General features: G+C 37.0%; 1 protein-coding gene across 2 annotated transcripts in view; it reads left to right on the top strand.

Annotated features, from left to right (window-relative positions):
• Positions 1-23469, top strand: part of tmem132e (transmembrane protein 132E) — a 505320-nt gene that overhangs the window by 402084 nt on the left and 79767 nt on the right. For both annotated transcript variants that reach the window (XM_042008262.1, XM_042008261.1), the window contains 2 exons: positions 10718-10858; positions 21742-21934. In XM_042008262.1, the coding sequence (XP_041864196.1) occupies positions 10718-10858; positions 21742-21934 (334 nt within the window). The remainder of the gene's footprint in view (positions 1-10717; positions 10859-21741; positions 21935-23469) is intronic.

Here is a 23469-nt window from a genome sequence, read left to right as displayed (position 1 = left end):
TACAACATTTCCCTCTTTGACAAAGAGTTGAGCTCCATTGTGTTTTAAAAACTTCATTACAATGAACAACCACGATGGTTCCACATACACAGATCTGCTGCTGAAAACCAGACTCAACAGAAAGCAGAAGGCGTTTTATTCCACAGCTGAAAGCGGTCAGTTAATTCATTTCTGTTCTCTGGTAAGACTGGCATTGGAGAGGCAGATTCAGACATTATAGGCTGAAAGCCTAAAAAGTCAGAATAAGCTTTTAATAAGTTGTTAATACCACCTATTAGGATATTAGAGCTCTATCATTTTATCATTCATTTAAATGTACATTTATCATTTCTATCTTCCATATATGTTCCTTTTCATATGATCCCTGTCCATTATTTAGTAGATGTATTTAGTTTTAAACTCTAATCACGTACATATTTTCCATCTTTTTACTAAATCTCTTAAACAGGCCTGTTGTGACGGGGACGTGATAGCTAAATGTGCTGTTTAAAGGTCATTTTGTTGCAGCTATTTCTTATTTCTGTAAACATGCTGGTTCTCCACATTGTATGCAAACAACTGCTTTTAACATTTTCTCTCAGTGGGTCTTTGTGTTTGCTTTTCTAAAATAACATATTAATTATGTAATTTATTTTCTTATGCAGGCGAGATTGTTTTTGTATTAGATTTCTGCTGCATGTTGCATTCAAGTTGTTATTGCTCCATGTTTTGTCTTCATCTCTTTTGTTAGGATGGATGGCTTTAAACATTTATAGATTGGCGTGCCTGCTGTTTTGGGTTATTCTGCTGATGGCTTCATTCTTATCCTGTAACTCTGGATCAATAAATGTTGGTATTCTGCTTATTTTAACTATTGCTAAACTAGGGCTTGAAATGAACTTCACCAGCTGACAGCTGGTAGATTCCTAAAGTTAACTGTTTATCAGCATTTCCACATTTTTATATATCTACAATATGAGTGCAACTGAATGCATTTAATCATGCCCGTTTCTTTAAATTGTGTTCATTGATTATTTACTATTATTATTTACTAAAATCCAGCAAATTTCCCCATTGCTTTTGTTTCCAGCAAGAAACAAAGTAAATTTTGGTCTTAACACTCTGAAATGATTGACTTTAAATTTTAGTTTCACTGATTTTTTTTACAACAATACTGAAATGTTTAAGTAGTCTCACCTCCTGTTTGGTTGTCAACATTCTCCTCTACCTCCCTTTTTTTCATGTAACCAGCCTCTCCCTTTCTACCCTTTTTCCTTCCACACATCATTTTGTTGAAATTTCTCCCCTCAGTCAGCTGCACTTAGCAGCTCGTAAACAACACGCAGTCAATGCATGGATGAACCGTCATGGAATAGTGTTCATTGGAAATGTAGTGATAGCATTGCCAGGTCAAAAAACGAAAATAATTGGATTCATTCATCACTTGCAGAACTGGACAGTATGTGCATTTTATTTAACCTGCTTTAGGTGGCTGCTAATGTATAGCCGTGGTTACAATTATGGACTTGGACATTGGCTTGTGACAGCTTTAAGACTTTTTTAGTCTCATAGTGTCTCTGACCACCTGCAGACACAAAGGTTACATGAGCTTTTTACAAAAACTGGGCAAATGGGTGAAGACTGGGAGAAGTGTTCCAACTTTAAAGCATCAGAGAAAGAAAAGAAAGAAAGAAAATGTGTGGGGTTTTTGTTGGATCCATGCCTTTATTATCAGCTCTCTCATTATTTAGAGGGCTCCATAATGACAAAGTGATGCTGATTTACTTAAAAACACACAGTTATGTTTGGAACAAAGGCCTGTTTGTTCTGAAACAAAGTTATTCAGAGTTAATAACTAGGAATGCTCTGTTGTTGACTTTTCCATATTTATCACACATGCTGCATTGGTAATTTCCACATGCAGGAGATAAATCAGCTCAGCATGTGAACACCAGCAGATGCGGGTTCAAATTTGTTATCAGCCCTGTGATGTTTCCCCAGCTTCTCGTACCCTAATTTAAAGTTCCTCCCATTTAAAAAAAAAGAAAAGCCCATCCTTGGCAGGTTCTCTATCCCATCTGGCTCTTCAGCTGTGCAATGCTGCCGAGAAGACCTCAAAGCTGTTTACCCGTGAAGATAAACATCATAGATATCAAAGTGTTTTAGATGATTGATAAGATTGCCACTTGTGTTCCAAGGGGAAAGCTATGTTTGTCATTTCAGAGCTGCGGTCTACAGCGGGTAAAGCATTACAGTGCCAGGGAAATTTGTAAGTGGTTATTGATGCTTTCGGGGCAAAATAAGTTGGACACAAGGTTTTGGCACATGGAGAGAAATTGATTTACTGAGGAAACTTCAATTTCTGGTGTTCAGTTTTCCATTTTTATATTGGCACTAAGTGATCAAAGACTTATAATAAACATCTTTCAAAGTTTTGATAATTGGTTGTATGTAAGCTTTAATATCCGCATGGACAGTTCTACTTCTATATGAAAACAAAAAAGCAGAAGACTCCTATTTTAAATAAATAGATGTTACCATGGACACAACCATGCATCCAACAAAAGGCTTTTTTTACATATCTGGGTCTTTATTTATACCTAAAATGTAATTGAAAATTATGAGCTCATGCAATCACTGAATATTTTATGGCAAACATAATTATCCCTGACACATACAACGCTGTTATCAGTCATCAGCAGCACAGTCTTCTCCGGTCCTCTGGCGCTGAGCAGATGCGGGTAGGTTTATCACCATGGAGCCTTTGGCTGATCTAATCTAGCATCAGCAGATTAAAAAGGTAAAAGTAGCATGAGGCCCAAAATAAGGACATTTTTCTCAGTCCAAAAGTCTCACAAAGCAGCAAGTTGTAAGTCGACATAAAAAACTGGTGAAAATTCAGCAGAGAAATATAACACAGATTTTTCCAGTGGGTTGTGATGCACTGACAGTTTACTTTGTCTGAATCTGAATCAAGCTGTGCTACATAAAAAGCGTCTTCCTCCTTAAGCTTTCTCAGTGACTTTGTGTTAGAAAATGGGCATTTAAAGGGTTAAAAATAATATTTGGTATTTTTGATTAGGACTGAAGGTGATTAAAACTTTTGAGAAAAAAATGTGGTAAAAAATATTATTCTGTAACTTTTTAATAGCAGTTTTTGGGAGGGGACTTTTTTGTCCTCCGATGACCTGAAAATATACTAAATTTGTCCCCAGTGACCTGTTGACCTTTGAGTAAAATTAAAATTGGAATATCAAATATATTTAATAAGTTTAAAATTTTAGGAAAATTGCAGATTACACAAATCAGTTTGCAAATAATTACAAAAACTGTGGTTGATTTGGATTTTAAATCTTATTCACTTTACAGCACTTTATAAACTTATTTCATATTATTATGAAGAACCTATAGTGTCATAGTTTTGGTAAAAAAAGCTTTCTGGTTTCCATTTATAGTCTGCTTGCAGCCCAAGTAAAGATCAGATGAGTTTCAGCCGTGTTCACTCGCTTGTTGTCATAGAAAGCAAATGCATTGAACATGTTTGCAAAAATATAATCTCGACACCATCTGCTTTGCCTGACAATGATTTAGCTTTGTATTACCTTTCTAGAAAATTAATCTGCTTTCAGATCTCATACCCATTATCTGTTATTTCATTATCCACTGGCTGCACCAGTCTTTTTCAGTGGATCCCACTCGTGGTCCAGATTACTGCATTTTTTAGTTGGTTTAGTCTCTAATTTCTTACCTTCTTCACCAAAAGAAAGCTTGTTGTTGGGTACAAAGTGGTTAACTTATTGCTGTCAACAATAGTCTTTGCACATTGGGTGAGTGATACCGTCATAATTGAGAAACATCAAAACACAAAACCTTGTTATTTTCAGTGCATGCCCACACATTGGCAAACATGAACTCCTGATGTATCATCACATTCCAGGTTATGGTACTGTTCCACATTCTAACAAGACCAGCACTTTAATCATATGGTCTTTGACTTGGCACATCCCTGCTGCTTTATGGACTTCTTTTATCTGACAAGTGCCAAATGGCCCCTTTGAAATGGACATTCAGAGACATCTCATTAAGCAGATAATTAAAAATGTATGTCATTTTAGAGATTTAAAGTGATTACAGTCTAAAAATGATTTTTTTTTCTCAGAAATGTCCCGTTTTGTGACTCCTCTGCTACTTGTGATTCTTTTTGAATGTCTACAATAAATGTTCTGTAAGAGGACCATTAAGGAAAAATTATAGAGTTGGGAGCTATGACTTGATCTAATTCCAGTTTGCATGTTTTAGTTATTAATAGCACCCAGTTAGATTTAATTACAGTGTGGCAAGGCAGTGGACATGATTACTGGCAGCAAGTGTCATAAATGGGTCACGAGGACGTGAGTCCCTGGAAAGAACTGTTTAAGTTGCAAAGAAGAAGAAAAAAGACTAGTAAACCTTATGAATAGGTGGATTTTGAATTTTGACTGAGTTTATGTGACTTTAACACAAGTTTTATATTTACAGCACATTAGCTACTGGTTTTGCATCCTCGGTTAGATTAGATTTGATTCAATTGCAGTAATGTGTTGCATCATCAGGCTTCCTTATTACTGCACATTGCTACTTTCTTCATCAATGAATACAAACAGTCAGATAAATATGATTATTTATTTATGATTATTTATGATTTTTTCTGAAATCAATCTCAAAGTCCTGAAGTTGAGAAACATCATAAAAATGTAAACAATGATGTTATTTTCAACCTTTACAATTAAAATTAATTTTTCCACTGCAGGAAAATTAAGAAACGTTGCTATACTGTGGCGTTATTATCAAAATTGGCTAAGCAGCCGTATCTCTTGCAGTAAAGCAGTGTGTTTTGACCCTTCAGTCTTTCCATAGTTAGTTCAGACAGAATATGGAAGTTTTGCTTTTCATATTCTCCTTTATAGCCAGAAAACATTTGCCTCTAGGTGTTCTAGTCAATTTGTAATAGAACGCAGTGAATATTATAGAAGTAAACATTTGTTGATGAACAACTTTGTTTTAATCCCTTTACTCCGTTTGCACATGCTAAGCCCTAGCATGCTATTGGTACTTTTCATAGATGTTAGCTTTAAGCTAACTTATCAGTATTTATACATTTTGATGTGTTTAATGTTAAGCGATTTCACTGAGACAGTGAAAGTATTTCCAGTGAGATACTGATGTACTTTCAGTATATTTGCTTAGTTTTACAGTTTTCCTAAATAAAGGTTTCAAAATGGAGCCTAAGATTTTCCTTTTAGACTTTTCTCTGCCAAGCTGTTGTAGCAGTTGACGGCAAAATGTATACATTACATTACAAGGCTGTCTCTTGGCCAGGTCGTCACTGTAAATGAGACCTGATTCTTAATTGACTCACCTGGTTATAAATAAGGTTGCTAAGGCTACGTTCACACTGCAGGTCTAGATGCTCAAATCTGATTTTTTTTTTGTGCGATCGTTCACATTATAATTTCAGTGTGACCTTCATCACGCTGAAGTGTGTGAACGGTATGTGACCCTGAAGTGACATGCATGTGCAGAGGATAACACTAGCCCCGTAGTGCGTAGTATTTACAGATGTAATGGATGCTTCATGTCTGTTTATCAATTTGGAAGTACTTGCCAACTCTGAACTGATAAAATTATGCCCAGCTGATGAACGAATGAAGGAGACCACAGATGTTAACAAAGGCTTTTTGTAGAGCTGTGGCTCTAACATTTTATATACAGTCATTTAGCAGGTGCTGTTCTCCAAAGCACCTTAGGTCTGAAGGTGATTAGGCAGTGGCGTCCAGTAGTAGAGTCCCCCGTGTGTTTGAACTCAGGTCTTCCACATGGGAGATGGATGCCCTGCCAACTGAGCTATGCCAGCAGGCCAGCAGGTGAGGAGGCCCGTGGCATTGATCCCGGCTCACAGTATAGTGTGGTCATTTCAGATTTCAAGACTGTGCCTGTTATTTCCTGTCATACAATACACCATTTGTTAACTCCAAGGGGATCTAACAGTGAGCTCAGAAATCTGGCTTGGAATGTGTTGACGAAAAAGCACTCCTGTTTAGCAGTCCGTCAGCCATTTTGGAGTCTAATAGGTGTTGCCATGGCAGACGGCATCTGTTTGGAATGAGTAAGTAATAGCTCTGTCTTAGCTGAAGTGGCTCACACTGCCTTTCCACTCTCCCTGTGTAAGAGCATCAGCAGGACCCGCAGAGACTCTGAGAATCTGGGCGTGTATTTTTTTGCTGCATTTACATTAGCAATGCTCTTTCATCAATCAGCATTAACCCAGTTCCATGGGGAGCCTGATTCATGTGGCGATCCCACAGGGAGCTCTCCATCCCTTCTCATTTGTGGTGCAAAAATGAAGCAGAGTCTGTACCAAGATAAAAAAAAAAAAAAAAAAGGACTGTCTGATTAGTGTTGGTTTCTTTGCAGGATCTCTCAAAAGATGATGATGAATATGTTGTGGCTTTTATAAGCTTCTGATGAGTGGAGGCATTGAATACAAATACAAGTATTACGCATCAGGGTTGCATCCTACCCCAGGAAGTGCAGCGGGGATGGCTATGCCCTAATGTGTAATTATCATCTTTTATGATCTGTACTTTTCAAGTGGCAGTAATCAAGTAGCAACTGGGTCACCTCTTTTAGTGATCGTCTGAGGGTATTACGTTTCCCCTTTTCAACCCACATCAAAGGCAACATAGCTTGATCAGGATGGTTCCTTAAACGTTACATATTTCTCTTTTATCTCCCCTTGACGTGCTGTATCAGATAATTACTGTATTTTCTCTAATGTGGAAGATTTGATGAAAGAACAAAATAAGAGCTGCAATAACAAGAAAGGGTGTTTTAAACGTGAATGTGGAATCACCACCTTCTCATCTCACAAGTGAAGATTTCTGCCTGATTCAGCCTGTTTACAGGACAAAACAGAAAGGTTTTATTGAATTAAATCATGGTATTAGTTCATATTTTAGCTGGTATTGAAGGATATTACATAAAATATCAAATATGAACTAGAATATTGACCCAAAGCATTACATTTACATGTAAAATAAAATAAGTGTCCTTTTTGTTGTGGTAATGCTCGACATCAGTGACTATGATAAAATCTTCTGGCTATATTTGCCTAGACCCTCCTTCTAGGGCCAACATTGCTTGAGCTGTACAGTGGCATATCTTTGGATCCAATTAATTGAGACTGAGCAAATCAAAAGGAAGTCTACATCTAGGACTGTTTGTCCACTACTGAACATTGGCACATTTTCCCAGTGCTGTGTCTTCAAACAAAGGCAAATCAGGCACTTTGCAACCTGTCTCTTCTCTGACATCTCTCCAGCCAGTAAAAGTCAGACTGATGTTTACTACTTGTCTTATCGCTTGTGCTAGCCCTTTCTTTTCCTGTTGTGTTTCTTTGCTGAATTCGCCATAGTGCTCATCCAAAACAGCCAGTGTGTTGATATCCAGTTGCAAATATGTGATGTGGAGCCATAGAGTGAAATGCTACTGGAAAGTGACTAAGAGGGGGGGAATGAAAAAAGACGAGTCATAAACATATTTTTAAGGTCAGAAAGTTACATAGTGCTACTTTAAATTGGAAATAGTCATAACTCTGCATTAGCATTCGTAATTGTTATTCTGTGTGTCCTGAAAAGAATGACTTCCTGTACCTTTCTTTCTTATAGTGGACCTAAAGATGCCTCTGTATGAACGCACTGGTATTCCTCCATTGTGTTTTGCAGGGTATGTGAAGAATTAGGTTCAGCAGCTTGTGCAGGATTTTTAGCTGGACAATAAGCTTTAGATCATACCTCAGCACTGAACCAGAACTTCTGGATCAGTTTGTTCAGTTTCTTTAAAAGCTCTGGTTCTGATGCTGCTGCCCCAGCTGATGCTGCGGAGTGCACAATCCAGGAGACGTGCAACATTTTAGTGCAAACATTGAAGAATCTCAGCTTCCTGAAGAAGTACAGTCTACTCTGTCCTTTCCTGTAGATGTCCTCTTTGTTGTATTTCCAGTCTATTTCATCATGTTTCTGTTTAAAGTCAATTGCTTTGACAAATCATGAATGACTGGTTGACACACTGTGCACAGGTTAGTGTTGCAAATGGAAATACCTCAGCGGGACATCAGGAAAATGGAATGATCTAGAAGACGTTACAAAAGCCTTCATGTGTCAGACAAAACAAAAAGAGAAATGTATGATTTTGATGATATTCAATTACATCCAAAGGGAATTTGTTCATAAAGAGCTGTTGTTTGTCAGAGTGGAAATGCAGAAAAAAATGTTTTCCTGTAAACAAGGCAAATTATTAAGTTCTGGAGAGTCATTAAGATCCCCTCCTGGAGAGCAGCAACTGACACTCACATTTCTACTGCCAGCATGAGGAAAACGTTCCATCTCTGTATTTAGTCTTTGATATAGAATTTTAAATATTTTCATATTGTCTGTGAGTACAGTTTCCAAGCTGATAGTAATGGCTGGTAATGAACAGAGAGGAATGCAGAAAGCAGACAAACCAAAATCAAATATCTTAATAATTCATCTTAGTCTTGCATTTCATGAAAATGAGACCATGAGATCAATAATGTCCACTGGCTCCTCATGTCTGTGAGCTGTTTTTTCTTTATGTATCAGTGAAAGCATTCAGACATGGCTCTGTGGTCAAATAACCAAAAATCACAATAACTGGGAAGAGAGTGCGGTTATTTATCCCCCTCTGCTATTTTGTATTCTGTCAGTGGACACCTTAATAGCACGTCTCAGTAAAGTCAGGGAGGACGTCTGCCAGCCCGAGCTGGTCTGTAATCCACATGAATGGAAAATTCTCAAATTTTGGTCACTGATTTAAAAACCCTTTCAGTTTAAGGGAGAAATGCTGCCATCTAAATGCAAAGTGAACTGCAGAGAGGGGTTTTCTATTCTATTTTAATTTTCATTTATTCTGTTTGGTCATCCAGGCAACGTATCACGTGTTAAAATCAGAATTTGCTGTCCTCAGCATTCTGTTACTAGATATCTCCAGTATACTGATTAGTATAGTTTTGGTCGCTAGAGAGTATTACTAAAGATGTTTCATTAAATAAATCATATTCATAGTCCTATTGCTCCAGTAAACATGGATAACATAAATATATAGATGGATGGAGATATCTATAGATAAATATGTAGATGTACATTAAATATTTAAATCAAATCCTAATATTTAATTTAAGAAAGCCCCAAACATCAAAATGTTCAGCATGAGCAATTTCTAACTTTTATGTAATAATTTAAAATTATAGGGGTTGGACCTCTTTTTTTCCTCCAGAACTGCTTTAATTCTTGGTGTGATAGATTCAACGGGGTTGTGGAAACCTTCCTCAGAGGTTTTGCTCCATATTGACATGACAGCATCACACAGTTGCTGCAGATTTGTCGGCTGCATCCATGATGAAAATCTTCCGTTCCACCACATCCCAAAGCTGCTCTACTGGATTGAGATCTGGCTGATTGGATGTTTGTGTTAACAAGCAATGCTATAAGTGTACCTATTAAAGTAACTGGTGAGTCTGTTATTATCTATATTAAGTTTTTTGTCTCTTATATGAAGCTTTGCAGTGTAGAAGGGAACGTGCAGATATGGGAGCAGATATTTAAGAAACAGAGTTGTTTTTTGGGTGAATCATGAAAGTCTGCAGATTTCTGCATTTACATAGGTCCTGATGTATATGTGTGTACTGTAATTTAATGTGTGAGCATGCAAAATCTCTGCAGAGGCTGCAAACTAATGAATGTACAGTACATGTGGGTGTATTCATGCATGCTACTCTGTTTGGATTGGTAAACACAATTATAGGTGCTCTGAAGATACAAACAAACTGTATTAGTGTTTCATGTATGATTGGTGTTTCTTTCTCCTCTGGGATGGAGTTATGGTTTAGTTTTTTTTTTTATTCAAGAGTATACTTTTTTTTAGCCTTTACAAAGTTATTGTTATAAATCTCCATGTGAACTGTGTAAATACTGTTCACTGAAATTTTAAATCTAAATAAAAAAAAAACCTTGCTAGTGGCAATGAAACATTCCAGATATTCACAATATTTCACTCAGTGCATTTTAGGTCAGGACTATTTCACGGGAACTGGTGAGATTTTAAAAAGCAGCAACAGTTTCCAGGTTCAGCCATTCTTCAGCAGGAAGAAAATTGAGCTCGTATCCTGCTGGTATCTTGACTTACGTGTACAGGATCATCTCCCTGTGGAACTGAGAGCTAGAGAAGGAGGATTCCTCCTCAGAGTCAGTCATAATAATGTTAGGATCTTGAAAATTTGGTATTAATCAGTAATGAAAAGCAGTTGTCATGAAATGCAAACCTAATTCTATGTAGAAGTTGTCACAAAACGAGTGAATAAAGCCTCCAGATGTTACTGGTTAATATGATGTATAAATGCCCGGTGGGTTCACTCGAAGCTTTGTAGATTTGATTTTGTTGGAGTGTTAGTGAACACTGTGACCCGGAGTACGTTCAGCCCACTGCTCTCATGTATCATTGTTCTGTCGTCTTCATTCATCTCTGTTATTGATTCATCTGTGGAATTGCTTTTGCCATGACGCAATATGAGGAGGATGTCTGCTGCACACAGAGGGTGGTCACCTCTGACCTCCCTCATAAATCATCCCCACTAATAAAACTGACTTGTCCCATCCTTTTTTTCTCTCGTGGTTTCCTCCAGGGTCAAAGCTAAAAAGGGGGTGAACCTGCTGCAGACCAAGTCGAAAAACGCCCAGTGGGATGTGGATTGGGAGGTGCAGTCCGGCGCCAAACATTCCATCACCACCATCGATGTGAACAAGAAGAAAGGCTTCAAGCAGGGGTAAGTCAACAACCTGGGGCCTGAACACACTGGGTCTGTCTACTCCAGCTGGTGATGTCTACCCCTGCTACAGAGACACTGATATTTGTCTTCCTTAACAATGGACTGACGGTCTACAAAGAGGTTTCTTTTTACCTACCAATCTTACTTCACTGATTACAGACAGCTTTTAAAAGCATGCCCCATTTTTTTGTAAAGATAAAATACACCTTTAGCCAAAGGCAGGGATTAAACCACCCTCCTCTTCATTAGGCAAAGTTACATGACTTTAGATATCATTTGTCTAGTTTTACTGCATCTGCTGTTGTGTATGTGGAAAGATGGAGATTATTTTGACTGCTGGCATGAAAATACCTCTGAGATGAGATCTAGTCGCAGAGCAGTAGTTATGCCAAAGAGTGAACACACCCAATCACAGTGCTGTAGCATGAGTCAGGTCAGTCAAACATCAGATTTAACAGCAAATCCAAACAGTTGCATTGAGCTTAATGCAGTGTGGATGTGTATTCTGTTAATGCATTTGTTAGTCTGCTTTTAGGAGGTGCCTAATTGCTTTCTTTTCTTTCTTTTTTTTTCATGGTAGTTGTCTGGGCTCCTCTTTCCTTTCCTAGACAGTATCCCTTCAACACGGCTAGGATCGGCTGTTTATCAGAGACAGAGTTGGGACAAACAATGTCTCTTTTTTGAGCGGCGATCATTGCACTGTATGAGTTTTTGACAGGCTCTGAGTAACAATGTGAATGACTATTTTCAAAAAGTAATTATGCAAACTAATCTAATGGCAGAGCATATAATAGCTAACAAAACATGGCACATCAGCAATATTGCATGACGCTGCCCCCATGAGCTCCGGTGCAAACTCTTTGTTTCATGTCAGGCTCTGCATCTGCAAGCTCTCTGAAATTGGACCAAAATACTTGTGTAAAGGATGCAGACGACAGATAGAAGGCTTCCTCTGCATGTGTATGCATATTTAATGTAGAGCATAAATTTGCTTTTGGAGGTGCTAATTCTCAACCCAGTTGCTTTACACTTCACACGCCCCGAGCTTCTATGCTTGGTTGAGCTAAAAGGACCATATCATCTGCAAAGAGAAAAAAAATGCTGTTCTAAGCTGACCAAACTCCAGCCTTTTGCTCCACCTACAAATTCTGTCCATAAAGGGAATGAACAGAACTTGTGAGCCTGACTGGTGAGCCAGCAGTGAATAAACTCTTACTCTGGCTGTACAGAGAAACTGAATGGGCTGTGACAGTGAGCCCAGTACCCTGTACTCCTGGACCACCTCCAATAGGATGCCATGAGGAATAAGCCTTCTCCAAACACATTTAGTCTGGCTAGGAAAACTTCCAGATCAAAAGCTGATTCACAATAAAGACACCTCAAAAATGTTCTGTCTGGCACAAACAGCTTTCCCACCTCCAGCCAGTGTCTTGAGAATCATATGTGAGTTTTAAGTGAAATATATTTCTTTAAACAAGTGTTTGCACATTAGGAGAACATCCATCACATTTTGCTCATGGGCTTTTACAAGAGCAAAGTTTTCCTCACCTCTGAACTGTGAAGCCTCTGGAGGGAAGTAACTGAAAAATTAGCAACCATAAATCACAGTATATGATACATTCATTTCATTAAGAACTGAAGCACTGGGAGTTTAGATGGAGACTTTAGCAAGTGCTGGTCTACATATCAGCATCCCCATGGATACCTCTCTGGTCGAGGAGAGGAAAGAGCGAGGGACAAAATAGAATTAAAGACACCTGAGAAAGAAGACTAGCTTTCCTCTCGTGTTTACTGTTTTTGGTCTTAGTGGCAGCGTCATGTAATCTTTATCATACTGTCAACATGTGGGAAATGTCCAGTAGGGGGTCAAGAATGGATAGGAAACAGTGTGTGGTGCTGCATTCACCATAATCAAGTCAGTTCTGTAAACACCCAAAAACATCCATGGGCATCTAATGGAAGATTTCATGCTTTGATTCTTTATTCCCATCAAACTTATCACACAAACATGAAATCTTTTAATGCAAAGCAGGCATTCATGCCTCTTCAGAAGGTCATTTGTAAAATTTTTGTTGTTTAATCGGATCACAGTCCTTGTATTTTTGCTTGTTGCTGGAAAGTCTTTTACCAAAAATTTACCATAAACTTAAACAATAAATTCCAGTATATCAAGTTTCAAATCCACACAGGAGTCACTGGTTCTTCTTTCCTGACTTGAAGTTAAAAATGAATTAAATTAATTGTAAATGAAAATTTCATTTGGCTGGTGTTAATTCTGAGCCCAGGCTTTCAACTGTTTTGTTTCTGTGGCTGGCTCGTGGTCTGTCCATTTCTAATCATTTTCTCTGATCAGTGTGTGTCCAGAGTTAAGTAGAAATAAATATTCAAACACATACTTTTGTCCAGTAGTGAATAATGCTTAATAGCTATTGTTTATTTAGTCAGTCTCCAGCTTTGAAATCTATGGTTGCATCTGGCCGAGCCTTTTTCTCCTACACTCTCCAGCAACTTACTTCATCTGATCATCTGTCAGGTGATCCCTGGCTGATTCTGCTGGTATTTCTGATTAAATTTAGGAAAAAAGAAAGTTACACAAAAATAAATATCTGCTGTATGAATTTTTGTTTTCATGGCTTTCTATGGTTTTGTTGTGTTTTGGGGATAGTTGACTCTTTATCCATTTAATTCTGCCTGTCTTTCTATTTGATCATAAATTTCTTTGTTTTATGTTCAAGGGGGATTAGTTGGATGCTGAAGGAAATTTCCCCTCTCACATTTTAAGTAAACATGCATCAGCCTAATGCTCAAAGATTTACTATAATGAGCTTAAAAAGAAATACATAAATTCTCCAGACGGTCCTCTCCCTAATTACCCAATTAAATTAAAGTAATAAGGAGAATTTTAATGTTTTGTAAGCTAAGTAACAGTTCTCGCATGTCTTTTTTTTTGCTGCATTAAAGTAGCAAAAAAAAAAAAGAAAGCAGTCCCTACTCTAGCCCCCTCTAACCCCATCTACGTACACTTCCCTCAAACAGCGCAAACTTACACATTAGCATCATTTTGCATCTTGTTGATGAATATGTCAGCGTGCTGGTACCTTTTAAGCATCTGGTTCTATTTATTTAAAATTACATGAAAGAACCGTTTTACCTTCTTGGTTTGGTGCTCCCCACTTTATCACCCTCCACTCTTTATTATTCCCTACTTGTCTCTGATTTTCTATTCATCAGATCAAACTTTAGCACCTATTAGAATTATTCAGCACATCTCATTCTGTAACCCTCCATATGGAACAGTCCCATTGTAATAGCAGATAGCTGATAACAACAACCAATGCATTATTGATCAGAGTCAATGCTTTTGGAATGAGAAATGCTCCCTGGAACACAGTGGCCTTACTACTGTCACAGTTAGAAAGAGTTGACATTTTAATCATTGTTTGCTTCGTTTTTGTTATCTGGATAACTCCAAGTTAAACAAGGGAATAAGTAGACAAACAGTTTGAGCCCATTTTCAAATGCTGGATTTGACTTCTAAGCAGCTATAAAGATGAAGATTGTGTTTTCAAAATGTCATCATCAATAATGTTTAAAAGTCTTAGTGGTGGAATGGATTCTCATTAGGAGTTGTTTTTTAACACTTAAAAGGGAATGTTAAATTAAAAGAGCCCTTTCTTATTCAAGCTCAATTTACTTTTGATGTCTAATAGAATAGATAGAATTTTTTTTTTTTTTCATTTTCAAGTTAAAACATTTAATGTAAAAACAAACAAGACAAGACAAAAAAAAAAAAAGAAAAGAAGAAAAAAAAAAGAAAACACTGGGAGATACATATGGCTGAGGTCATCTGCTCTATTTGATTATTTGTATTCTTTTTGAAGCCATTTATGGCTTCATACCTAATTACAGTAGTAAAGCCAACTAAAAACAAATGCACGAAGTTTTTCTAAATCATTTGACCATCTATAGGCAGAGCTAGCAGCGTGGTCAGGGCGCTGCTGGCTACCTCTGAAATCTGATAGGCCACCTCAGGTGATTGACAGGTTACAATAGGAGGGAAGAAAGGTTTTTCCAGACTTACATGGATCACCAGTATCACTACACCTGTTTAAAGTCAAATTTAAAATAGTTTCCAAATAATTCATCTTTTAAAAGTATTTACGTGTGGCTACATATTTCTAGGAGAGATATTTTTTTTCCCTGTGCAACTACTAATGTTATATAAGCCTATAATCTAATGTTAGCATGAAGCTACATAGCCATGCTAGCTCTAAATTAGCTTCAAAATAATGTATAGAAACCATGTCATAGGTAGTTTTCAGTGAGTGTATTTAGGGACTACACATCAACTCATTTTATCAAGAGTTTTACATTTGAGCTGAAAATAAACTATAAGGATGCTCAAAGAGAACCTTAGTAACCATGTTTTTTTAGCGCTGACTAAGCTAGCACTTTTTATAAAGATCCAGATTTTTAATGTAGGTAAAGATGTTTTATTTCTCATGTCTCTCTAATGTGACCACAGTTATCACAGCAGTGTGTGTGTGTATATTTTCTTAAAACCAGTTATGTAATCTATGAATGTCAAGGAAGTGAAGGGGCATAAACTGATCAAATGGGATGTTACAGAGCTCATTGTCAGTGTGTAAAAACTAGCTTTAGCTGTTATTCTGAGGCAAAATTATAAGACACAAGCTCACAATGAACAACGGCTTCATGGACTGTTTGAGCCTTTTAGTTTTACAATAACACATCCCCACTTTGTCTTGATGCTCCATGTTCAGCTCTGCAACCCATTAAAACTGCTGTTTTAAAATAACATCACAGCACTAAACATTGTAGGCCCATTGAAATGTGATTCCCAAGACCTTCAGGACAGATTTCAAACTGTGCTTCTATAATTTACTATATAATGATTTGTATGATGATACAATTGTTCAGTTGTTATGAGAAGGAGGTTTTCTGTCAATTATGCATCTTGTGAGTTTCAATGCTGCTTTTTACATAAATAGTTATTTTATAAACAAGAAAATTAAGAAAACATCCAAGTGGAAACTCCACAGCTTGTGTGGTGTCATGTTAAAGTGGCACTATAATAATAATAATAATAATAATAATAATAATAATAATAATGTAACTTTTTGACTTTAAAAATATGTGTCTCAGACTCATTTTGATTACATATTTATTAGAGCTGGGCGATATAGAAATTTTTCATATCACGATATTGTTTTTCATTCACGATATAAATTAAATCACTATATTTGTCAAATTTAATTGTTCCATTGCTCATAAGAGAGATGTAAAATCATCAGCAGGTTGTTTTGGTTTAAATATTTTCCTGTCATAGGTTAAACATGACGGATATATTGAAAGAACATGATAAAACTGTTTCAGATAACTAAAAAAAAAGTACAAATTAAACAAAAAGTCAACGCAAAAGCTTTCAAGTTCCAAAAGAAAACACAAACAAAATGGACCACTAAATTACTTGGTCAACTCCATTTAAAAACAAAACATTAATTCTAAAAATCAGGTTTTTCCAGGAGAACAGACATAAAATGGACATATAAACGTTTTTGTTGATATTCTAATGAATAAGCTAGGAACTAAAAACAAATTCTCAGAATCTCTCCTTATATATTTTATTTTAAATTGCTTGTTTTTAAATTAAAAAATGAAATAAAATAGAATAGAATAACAAAAATAAGGGCTAAGGTATTGTTCCAACGTGCGACTTGACCATGTGGTAGCGAAGTATGACACGCTTTGCAGCTCTTTCTTAACAATCTCTCTGCAATCTGAAAAAAGTTTTGGAGGTGCTGTCTGAGAGAAATGTTTATGCCCAGGCAGTTGGTAACGAGGGACAATTACCTTAATTAGCTGTTTGACATTTTTTCAACAGTGTCTTCGTCATTTGAACCTTGATTTGTGTCCTTTTCAGTAACCCGGTCACCCAAGTTCTAGGTTAATTTTTCACCAGACGAAACACTCTTTTTCTCCATTGCTGAGTCGGCTGCTGCAGCCAAAACATCCACACGTGTGCAGCTTGCTACTTCACTTGTGCTGTAGGTAGGTAACATGTCAACCTAAATTGATGTGGCTCTGTTCCCAGAGTGATTGGTTCGGGACGACGCTACGTAATACGGATTGGCTATTCTTATGTCTATAAAAGAAAAAAAAAAAACAGACAAATGAGTTCTATCGCAATAGTCTCACATTTATATTGAGAAAAAGTTCTTTCACAATACATATCGTTATTGTTTTATCGCCCAGCCCTAATATTTATATTTATTATGCACATTACTGGAGTAGTATTCCCAGCAGTATTCTGAGAAACCACACTTTTTTTTTTGCCTGGAACAGCTGAGTTTCGCCATTCTAGCAACGGGATATCAACACACTGGCTGTTTTGAATGAGCACAGTGACATTAAATCAATGCAAGAAGATGTTATTGTAGGAAAAGAAGAAAAGAAGGAAAGAAAGGGAGGGAGCAAGACATAAGACAAAAGTCAACATAAAACTGACTTAACTGATGGATGCTGCATTAGATGTTGTTAGGGGGTGCCTCACTGGGACTGCTGAAGTTCAACAAACTCTTTGTTATTCTTTGTTTGTTTTTTTATTTATTTATTATCATATTGGATGTTTGAATGCATCCTGAGTGATCGACTATGAATACATGATATGTTTTCCCTGAATTTAGCACTTTCAAGTTATTGATTCGATTGTTTGAGGTGTGCCAAATTGTACTCAACTAAGGGAAGAAGAAACTTTTTTTCTTTATTTAAATAATGTGTGTGCATGTTTAATTATCCAGCAGTCACCTTTAGACTGAAGTCATTTCATTTTGTTTAGATAACGAGACTTTAGGCTCTCATGGACCAAACTCTTTTAGGCCTAGCAGTGTTCACAGAATAAGAGAGCATACCTTCTATAACAGTTCTTGTGAAAAGGTTCTTGTGGTACAAAAGCATCTTGTGCAACTGTGCAGGCCTTTTACCGAACAAGCACAAAAAGCTATGAAAACACCATGAAGAAAATAGAGAAATTCAAAAAGCATGATGGTATATTTGGTCTGTTATTGGTGAATTTGAGCTGTGCAGCTTTTTCATGGAAGACATAAAAGAAAAAAAAAATGCTCTTCAGACATAGTTCTAAGTGCCTCTCCCTCATAGCAGGAACACTTTCATGCAATGGCTCACAGAAACATAAACCTGTGACTTAAAATAGCCATATTATGTTTGGTGTGTTTTTCTTCTTCTCCTTATTTTTTATGAAGCTAAAGTTTGTGCAAGAAGAAAAAAAAATTTCTGTAAAGTTACAAATGGCCCTTTACACAGCCAGACAGCATCACTTCAAAGAATGAGGGGTCCTGCCATTTTCCACCAATCATCTGATACAGAACGAGTTGGGCCTTTTGGGAATGCAGTCTCTTCCCTAAATAGTATTGTCTCTTTAAGAGCTCTAGTTTTAAACATGTACCATTTTTACCTCTGCTCACCATTTTTATTCTTCCGCTGTTGTAGCCCTGCAGTGCTTTGATCCCATGAACTCTCCCTGTTAATCAGTTCAAACAGACCTCTGATCAAAGAATGAAATCCCTCTTAGCTCTGAAAAATCCCCAAGCCCAGCTTTTAAAATATACACTTTGTCCTCTACACACAGAACATCATTAACTTAATGGAAACAAGGCGAGGGTTTTCTTGAACTCTATTTACTTCTCTTTATGTCCTTTGGCATGAAATCACTCCTTTAATTCTTCACTGCCCTAAACTTTTTAAGATACACTTGATGGCATATCAGCTCTTCTACAACCTGACATCTATGTAGTTTACTTTGATTTGAAAAAAAGATTATTGTAGAGAAAATGCCATCAAAATGTTTCCTTGAGTAGTGGTTGGAATGAAGTTTCCCTCCTTCAATTTCCCGAATCTTTAGGAGAGATAGTAATTAGCAAATTCACATAATTTTGATTAAAAGTTAATCCTGTTGAAGATTTGTTATATAATCATGAACTGCACCAAACGATATTTAGCATTTAAGGAGAAAAATTACTCAATCTGTAACATATATATATATATATATATATATATTCTATAATGCTGTTGCATTTGTAGTCCAAGAAGCATTAGGCAGTAAGAAACAGGATGCAGGAAGGAAGGAAATTGAAGCTTGCATTCAGTAAGGATCAGGATTCAGGGGATCAGTAAGGATTTTGATAGGGGCATATTCCTGCAGAGTAGGGATGTGCCGGATCGACACGTATCTTGATACACTGCCAGCAATACGATACATTACCGATACAGTGAAGCCCCCTGTTGATACGATGCAACATGATTCATATCAAGATTTGATAATGATTTGCTTTGACTTTATACAATGCAATTTGGTTCGATAAGATTCCTTTTATTCAATCCCATATTTAAATGATAAGTTTAACTGTAGCTCTTTGAATTAAATTTGAAGCAGAAGTGACTTTTTCCGCTGCTTTGGTGGATAATTTTACAATTTATTTGTCACTTAGATAAAAAAAAAAAAACAAAAAAAACAAAAACATGTCCATTATCCCGAATCACAGCATTGTGAACGTCATTTTCCTCCCCCATCCCAGCGTGGTGGCTGTCAGCACCGTATCGAGCAGCTGTACCTGCGCTCACTCCTGTGGGCCATATTGATGACAGCTTTAGTGTGTCACCAACAGACGGGGGTGTTTGTTTTCACTGAGTGATGTTGAGACAAATAGGCTGAGATCTCATCATGGTGTTCCTGAGAGGAACCTTTTGTGGGCGGAGGACCACGCAGAGAGTTTGAGCTTGCTTTCATTAAATGCCTCTCAGACTGAATGCAGGGGTGGGTTTCCGCTTTTGTGAGCAGAAGACAGCGAATGCTTCACTTTCAGCTAAAGGTGAGGTTTGGGCGGGATGGCTCTCGTCACGGGTGGAGAGACAATTAATTTGCTCCCTCACCACCGGTGAGACACTTTAATGTTAGGCTTGCTGAACCTGAGGATTACAAGACCACTGTGTTCAATTTTTATAAGAGGCCGGCGCTTATCGCTCCTCCATCACTGGCGTGGATCCAGTAAAAATGAAAGACAAGGTGAAAAAGACAAATGTGAAATGTTTTATGTGCACAGCTGGGAGAAGAATCCGGTTTCCAAATAAAAGCTGGAAGAATATCAGCGGCTTCTGTAACTGTGGTTATTTGAAAGTGAGACAGAGCAAAATCTACAATCTCCTTGCTGAGGCTCCAAATTCTGACCCTAAGCTGGAAGGTGAAAAGCTTGCCTAGAAAATTGAGGCTCAGTGATTGTTTATTGACAAGAAGGTCTTTTCATTTAGAGACAATCACCTCATCAAACCTCATCAAAGAGAGCAGAGAAACTGCTGGAAAACGGTCAACTTTCAAAAGTCTGAGGCAGAAGTGGAAACATAAAGTAAAAATAAGAACAAGGTCAAATTTGCCATATCTGTATAAAGTCTAAATTTAATCAAAAATTAGATTTATCTGCTGCATTCACAAAGTCATACAGCCTGATCAGTTTCAAAGTACACTTACCAGCCACTTTATTAGGTCTGCATATACAGTTATTTGTTAACACAAATATCTAATCAGCCAATCACATGGCAGCAACTCACTGCATGTAGTCATGTAGACATGCTGAAGACTACTTCCTGAAGTTCAAACTGAGCATCAGAATGAAGAAGAACGGAGATTTAAGTGACTTTGAATGTGGCATTGTTGTTGTTCTGAGTATTTACTGGGATTTTCACACGCAACCATTTCTAAGGTTTACAGAGAATGGTCTGAAGAAGAGAAAATACACCACAATACACGCAAAAGTAGCATAACCGCAATTTGATTTTGTGAACTTTATTGTGAACTTGAGAAAGAAAGAAAGCAAACTGCCAACTTTACCCAGTCACACACGTCTCTTTTCATTTTGTCATCTTTATTTTTTCTCATAAGCAACCATGTTGACATGTTAAGACCAAATGATAATCAGGTTTCAGTTGCCTGACAGTCGATAAAAGAAAAAAAAGAAAAACCACCTTCTTCTTTGATAATTTTACTGTCAAGCAGTCAAAATTTTGCCAGCATAAAAGGCCAGTTTTTAAAAGACAGAGACAGAGAGAGCTGATTATGTGGGTTGTGAAGACTACTCTGTGGCATTTGAGATCCTATAACAATGTCAGCAACCTTGTATCTGTCTGGAAGTCTGAGATACCAATCAAACCGAAGGCGATGTTTATACTACTGTAGACTCAGAAGTTATGATCCTGCAGGGCCTTGTCCTCGCTGAACATGTCTGACAACTTATGCTGAATGCATAAAAATGATCTGACTCAGACAAAAACTAAGACCTAGAGTGTAGTTTTCCTAGCTCGGTAGCTTTGTGGATCTTGCTTTAAACAGCAAAACTCTGATGATCAGTCTTAAAATAAGTTCAAGGTATGTGCAGATCTACTGTGATTTCAATAGAAGATAATAAAAAAAAGCTGCCCTCTGAAGGTGCACAGGGTAGCAGAGTACACTACATAATTTTATGTTATATAATAGGTGTAATATAAGTTCTAAAAAAGAAGCAGCTTTCTGATATGTAAATATCACTTTGAATAAGGAAGAAATCGAGAACACAGCATCTAAAAAATGATCTAATCAGCTCTGAAGTTTTTCTGCTGCAGCACTTCACATGTTGAGGCCTTTAGGAATACATTAATACTTTCTTCAACTGAAGGGGAACTCCAGAAAAACTTTAAATGCAGACATGTTTAAATGCAATTGTCATAACTTCTTTTTGAAAAGTCTGCAGCGATGCAACTGATTTGACTTTTCATCCTGCTTCTGTTTTGTGTGTGTTTTAATGGACTTACAGAGATGTGTTGGGAAATGTCGAGGTGATGCAGCTGGATTTCGAGATGGAGAACTTCACAAGCCTCTCGGTGACCAGAAGGATCAACTGGAACATTGACTACAAGGGCCAGAACCCGATGCCTGATACGGAGAAGGTTGTGACAGAGCTGACGGTCGTGCAGCGGGACATTCAGGCCATCATCCCTCTGGCTATGGTGAGTGGAAAGACAACCAGATTCATATAAATATGTTCACTGATAAAGTCTATAACCAATGTGTGATAAACAAATATGATGCACATGATGTTTTGTTGGAAATATAGCATAACAATTTCAGAATTACCTGTTTAACCCAGAAGAGCCCGACGTGACATATTTGTTACATATAGTTTCTGAGACATTTTGCTTCAATTTATGGTATAAACTTTGCTCAAAATCCTGTTGAACACAATCTGATACTTGTCTCCTGTCCCCTAATAGATACCCAGAAGCAGAAAACCACATTATAATATTTTTAATATATCACATGGCAATAAATGGTAGATACCCCCCGCCAAAAAGAAAAAAAAAAAAATTTAGTTTTTGTTACATTTTGTTACAGGACCAAACTTTTCTTACCATTTTTTCATGGGTTGAGCCTTAATGGGTTAAAATTTATGATAAATCAATAAACAAAATTAAAGTGAAATGATAATTACAGATCACATTCTTAAAGGGGCCAACAGATCTTTTCAAACTCTGTCTAATGGCTGATTATGAAAAAGGCATAGAGAAACAATCAATGTATTTTTATAAATTAATAAAAATTGTGCACTTGTTTTTAAGCAAGCATCGTTGTTTTTACACTCCAGTCCATCTTATTAGAAGATATATGGGTACGTCTGTCCTCACCTTCATATTAATGTCACAATCCAAAGTAAGAAATCTAGAGATGTTAATGCACCGCTGTGCTGTTGTTCTGTGTGAGACAGAATCCTGTTAAATTTGTAGAAAAATCTGAAAGTCTTACCCTAATCATGTGTTTTTAAAGAACATATCCTCAATATTTTCAATTCAAAGTAGAAAATGTTTACCTTTGTGTAAGATGTACCTTGAACTCGTGAATGTTGAATATCCACATTACTGAGTAGTAAGATGTTATCAAGCCAGGTGTTTGTTGTGTTACTGTATTTAGAATGGGAAATGAATCAGAAACATTGAGTCATTGAACAATTCTTGATGCATCATTATGAACTCTGTTGTTTGTCTGTGGATAAATGCAGCTTGTTCATGTGTTGTCATTAGATCAGGTTGGATGGGACGGGTCATAAGGATTTCTTTTCGAAACCAAGAGACATTAATTTGATGCTACAGTAGGACCACATTCACATGTCTCCCATTGTTAGGCTTTTGTCAATTCAGTTTTGTTGCAACTGTTCACTCTGTAAGTCAGAAAAAACATGTTAAAATTTATATATTGTTTGGCCTTCATTGCATGAACTACAACACTGGGACCAAACTCAACTCATTCTCTGGGTTTTTTACAAAAAGGATGGTGTTGTCACAGCTACCTGGAGCAAGAAATATCACACTGATAACCAAACAGGCTGATCTGGTGAACAGATTATAAAAGTTTTGGTTTGGACATGAAGTCCTGTAAAATATCTGTTTTCACTGCTTCCATGACAGAAACATTAAAGCTTTACCCCAAATTTTAGGAAAAGATAACTTCTCATGACACTTTCAGAAACTTCCAGGATGCTTCTAAAGAA

The sequence above is a fragment of the Melanotaenia boesemani genome, chromosome 15 (assembly GCF_017639745.1).
Source record: "Melanotaenia boesemani isolate fMelBoe1 chromosome 15, fMelBoe1.pri, whole genome shotgun sequence".
Taxonomy (NCBI): Eukaryota; Metazoa; Chordata; class Actinopteri; order Atheriniformes; family Melanotaeniidae; genus Melanotaenia; species Melanotaenia boesemani.
The sequence above is the reverse complement of the archived record's forward strand: the minus strand, read 5'-3'. Positions and strand labels throughout refer to the sequence as shown.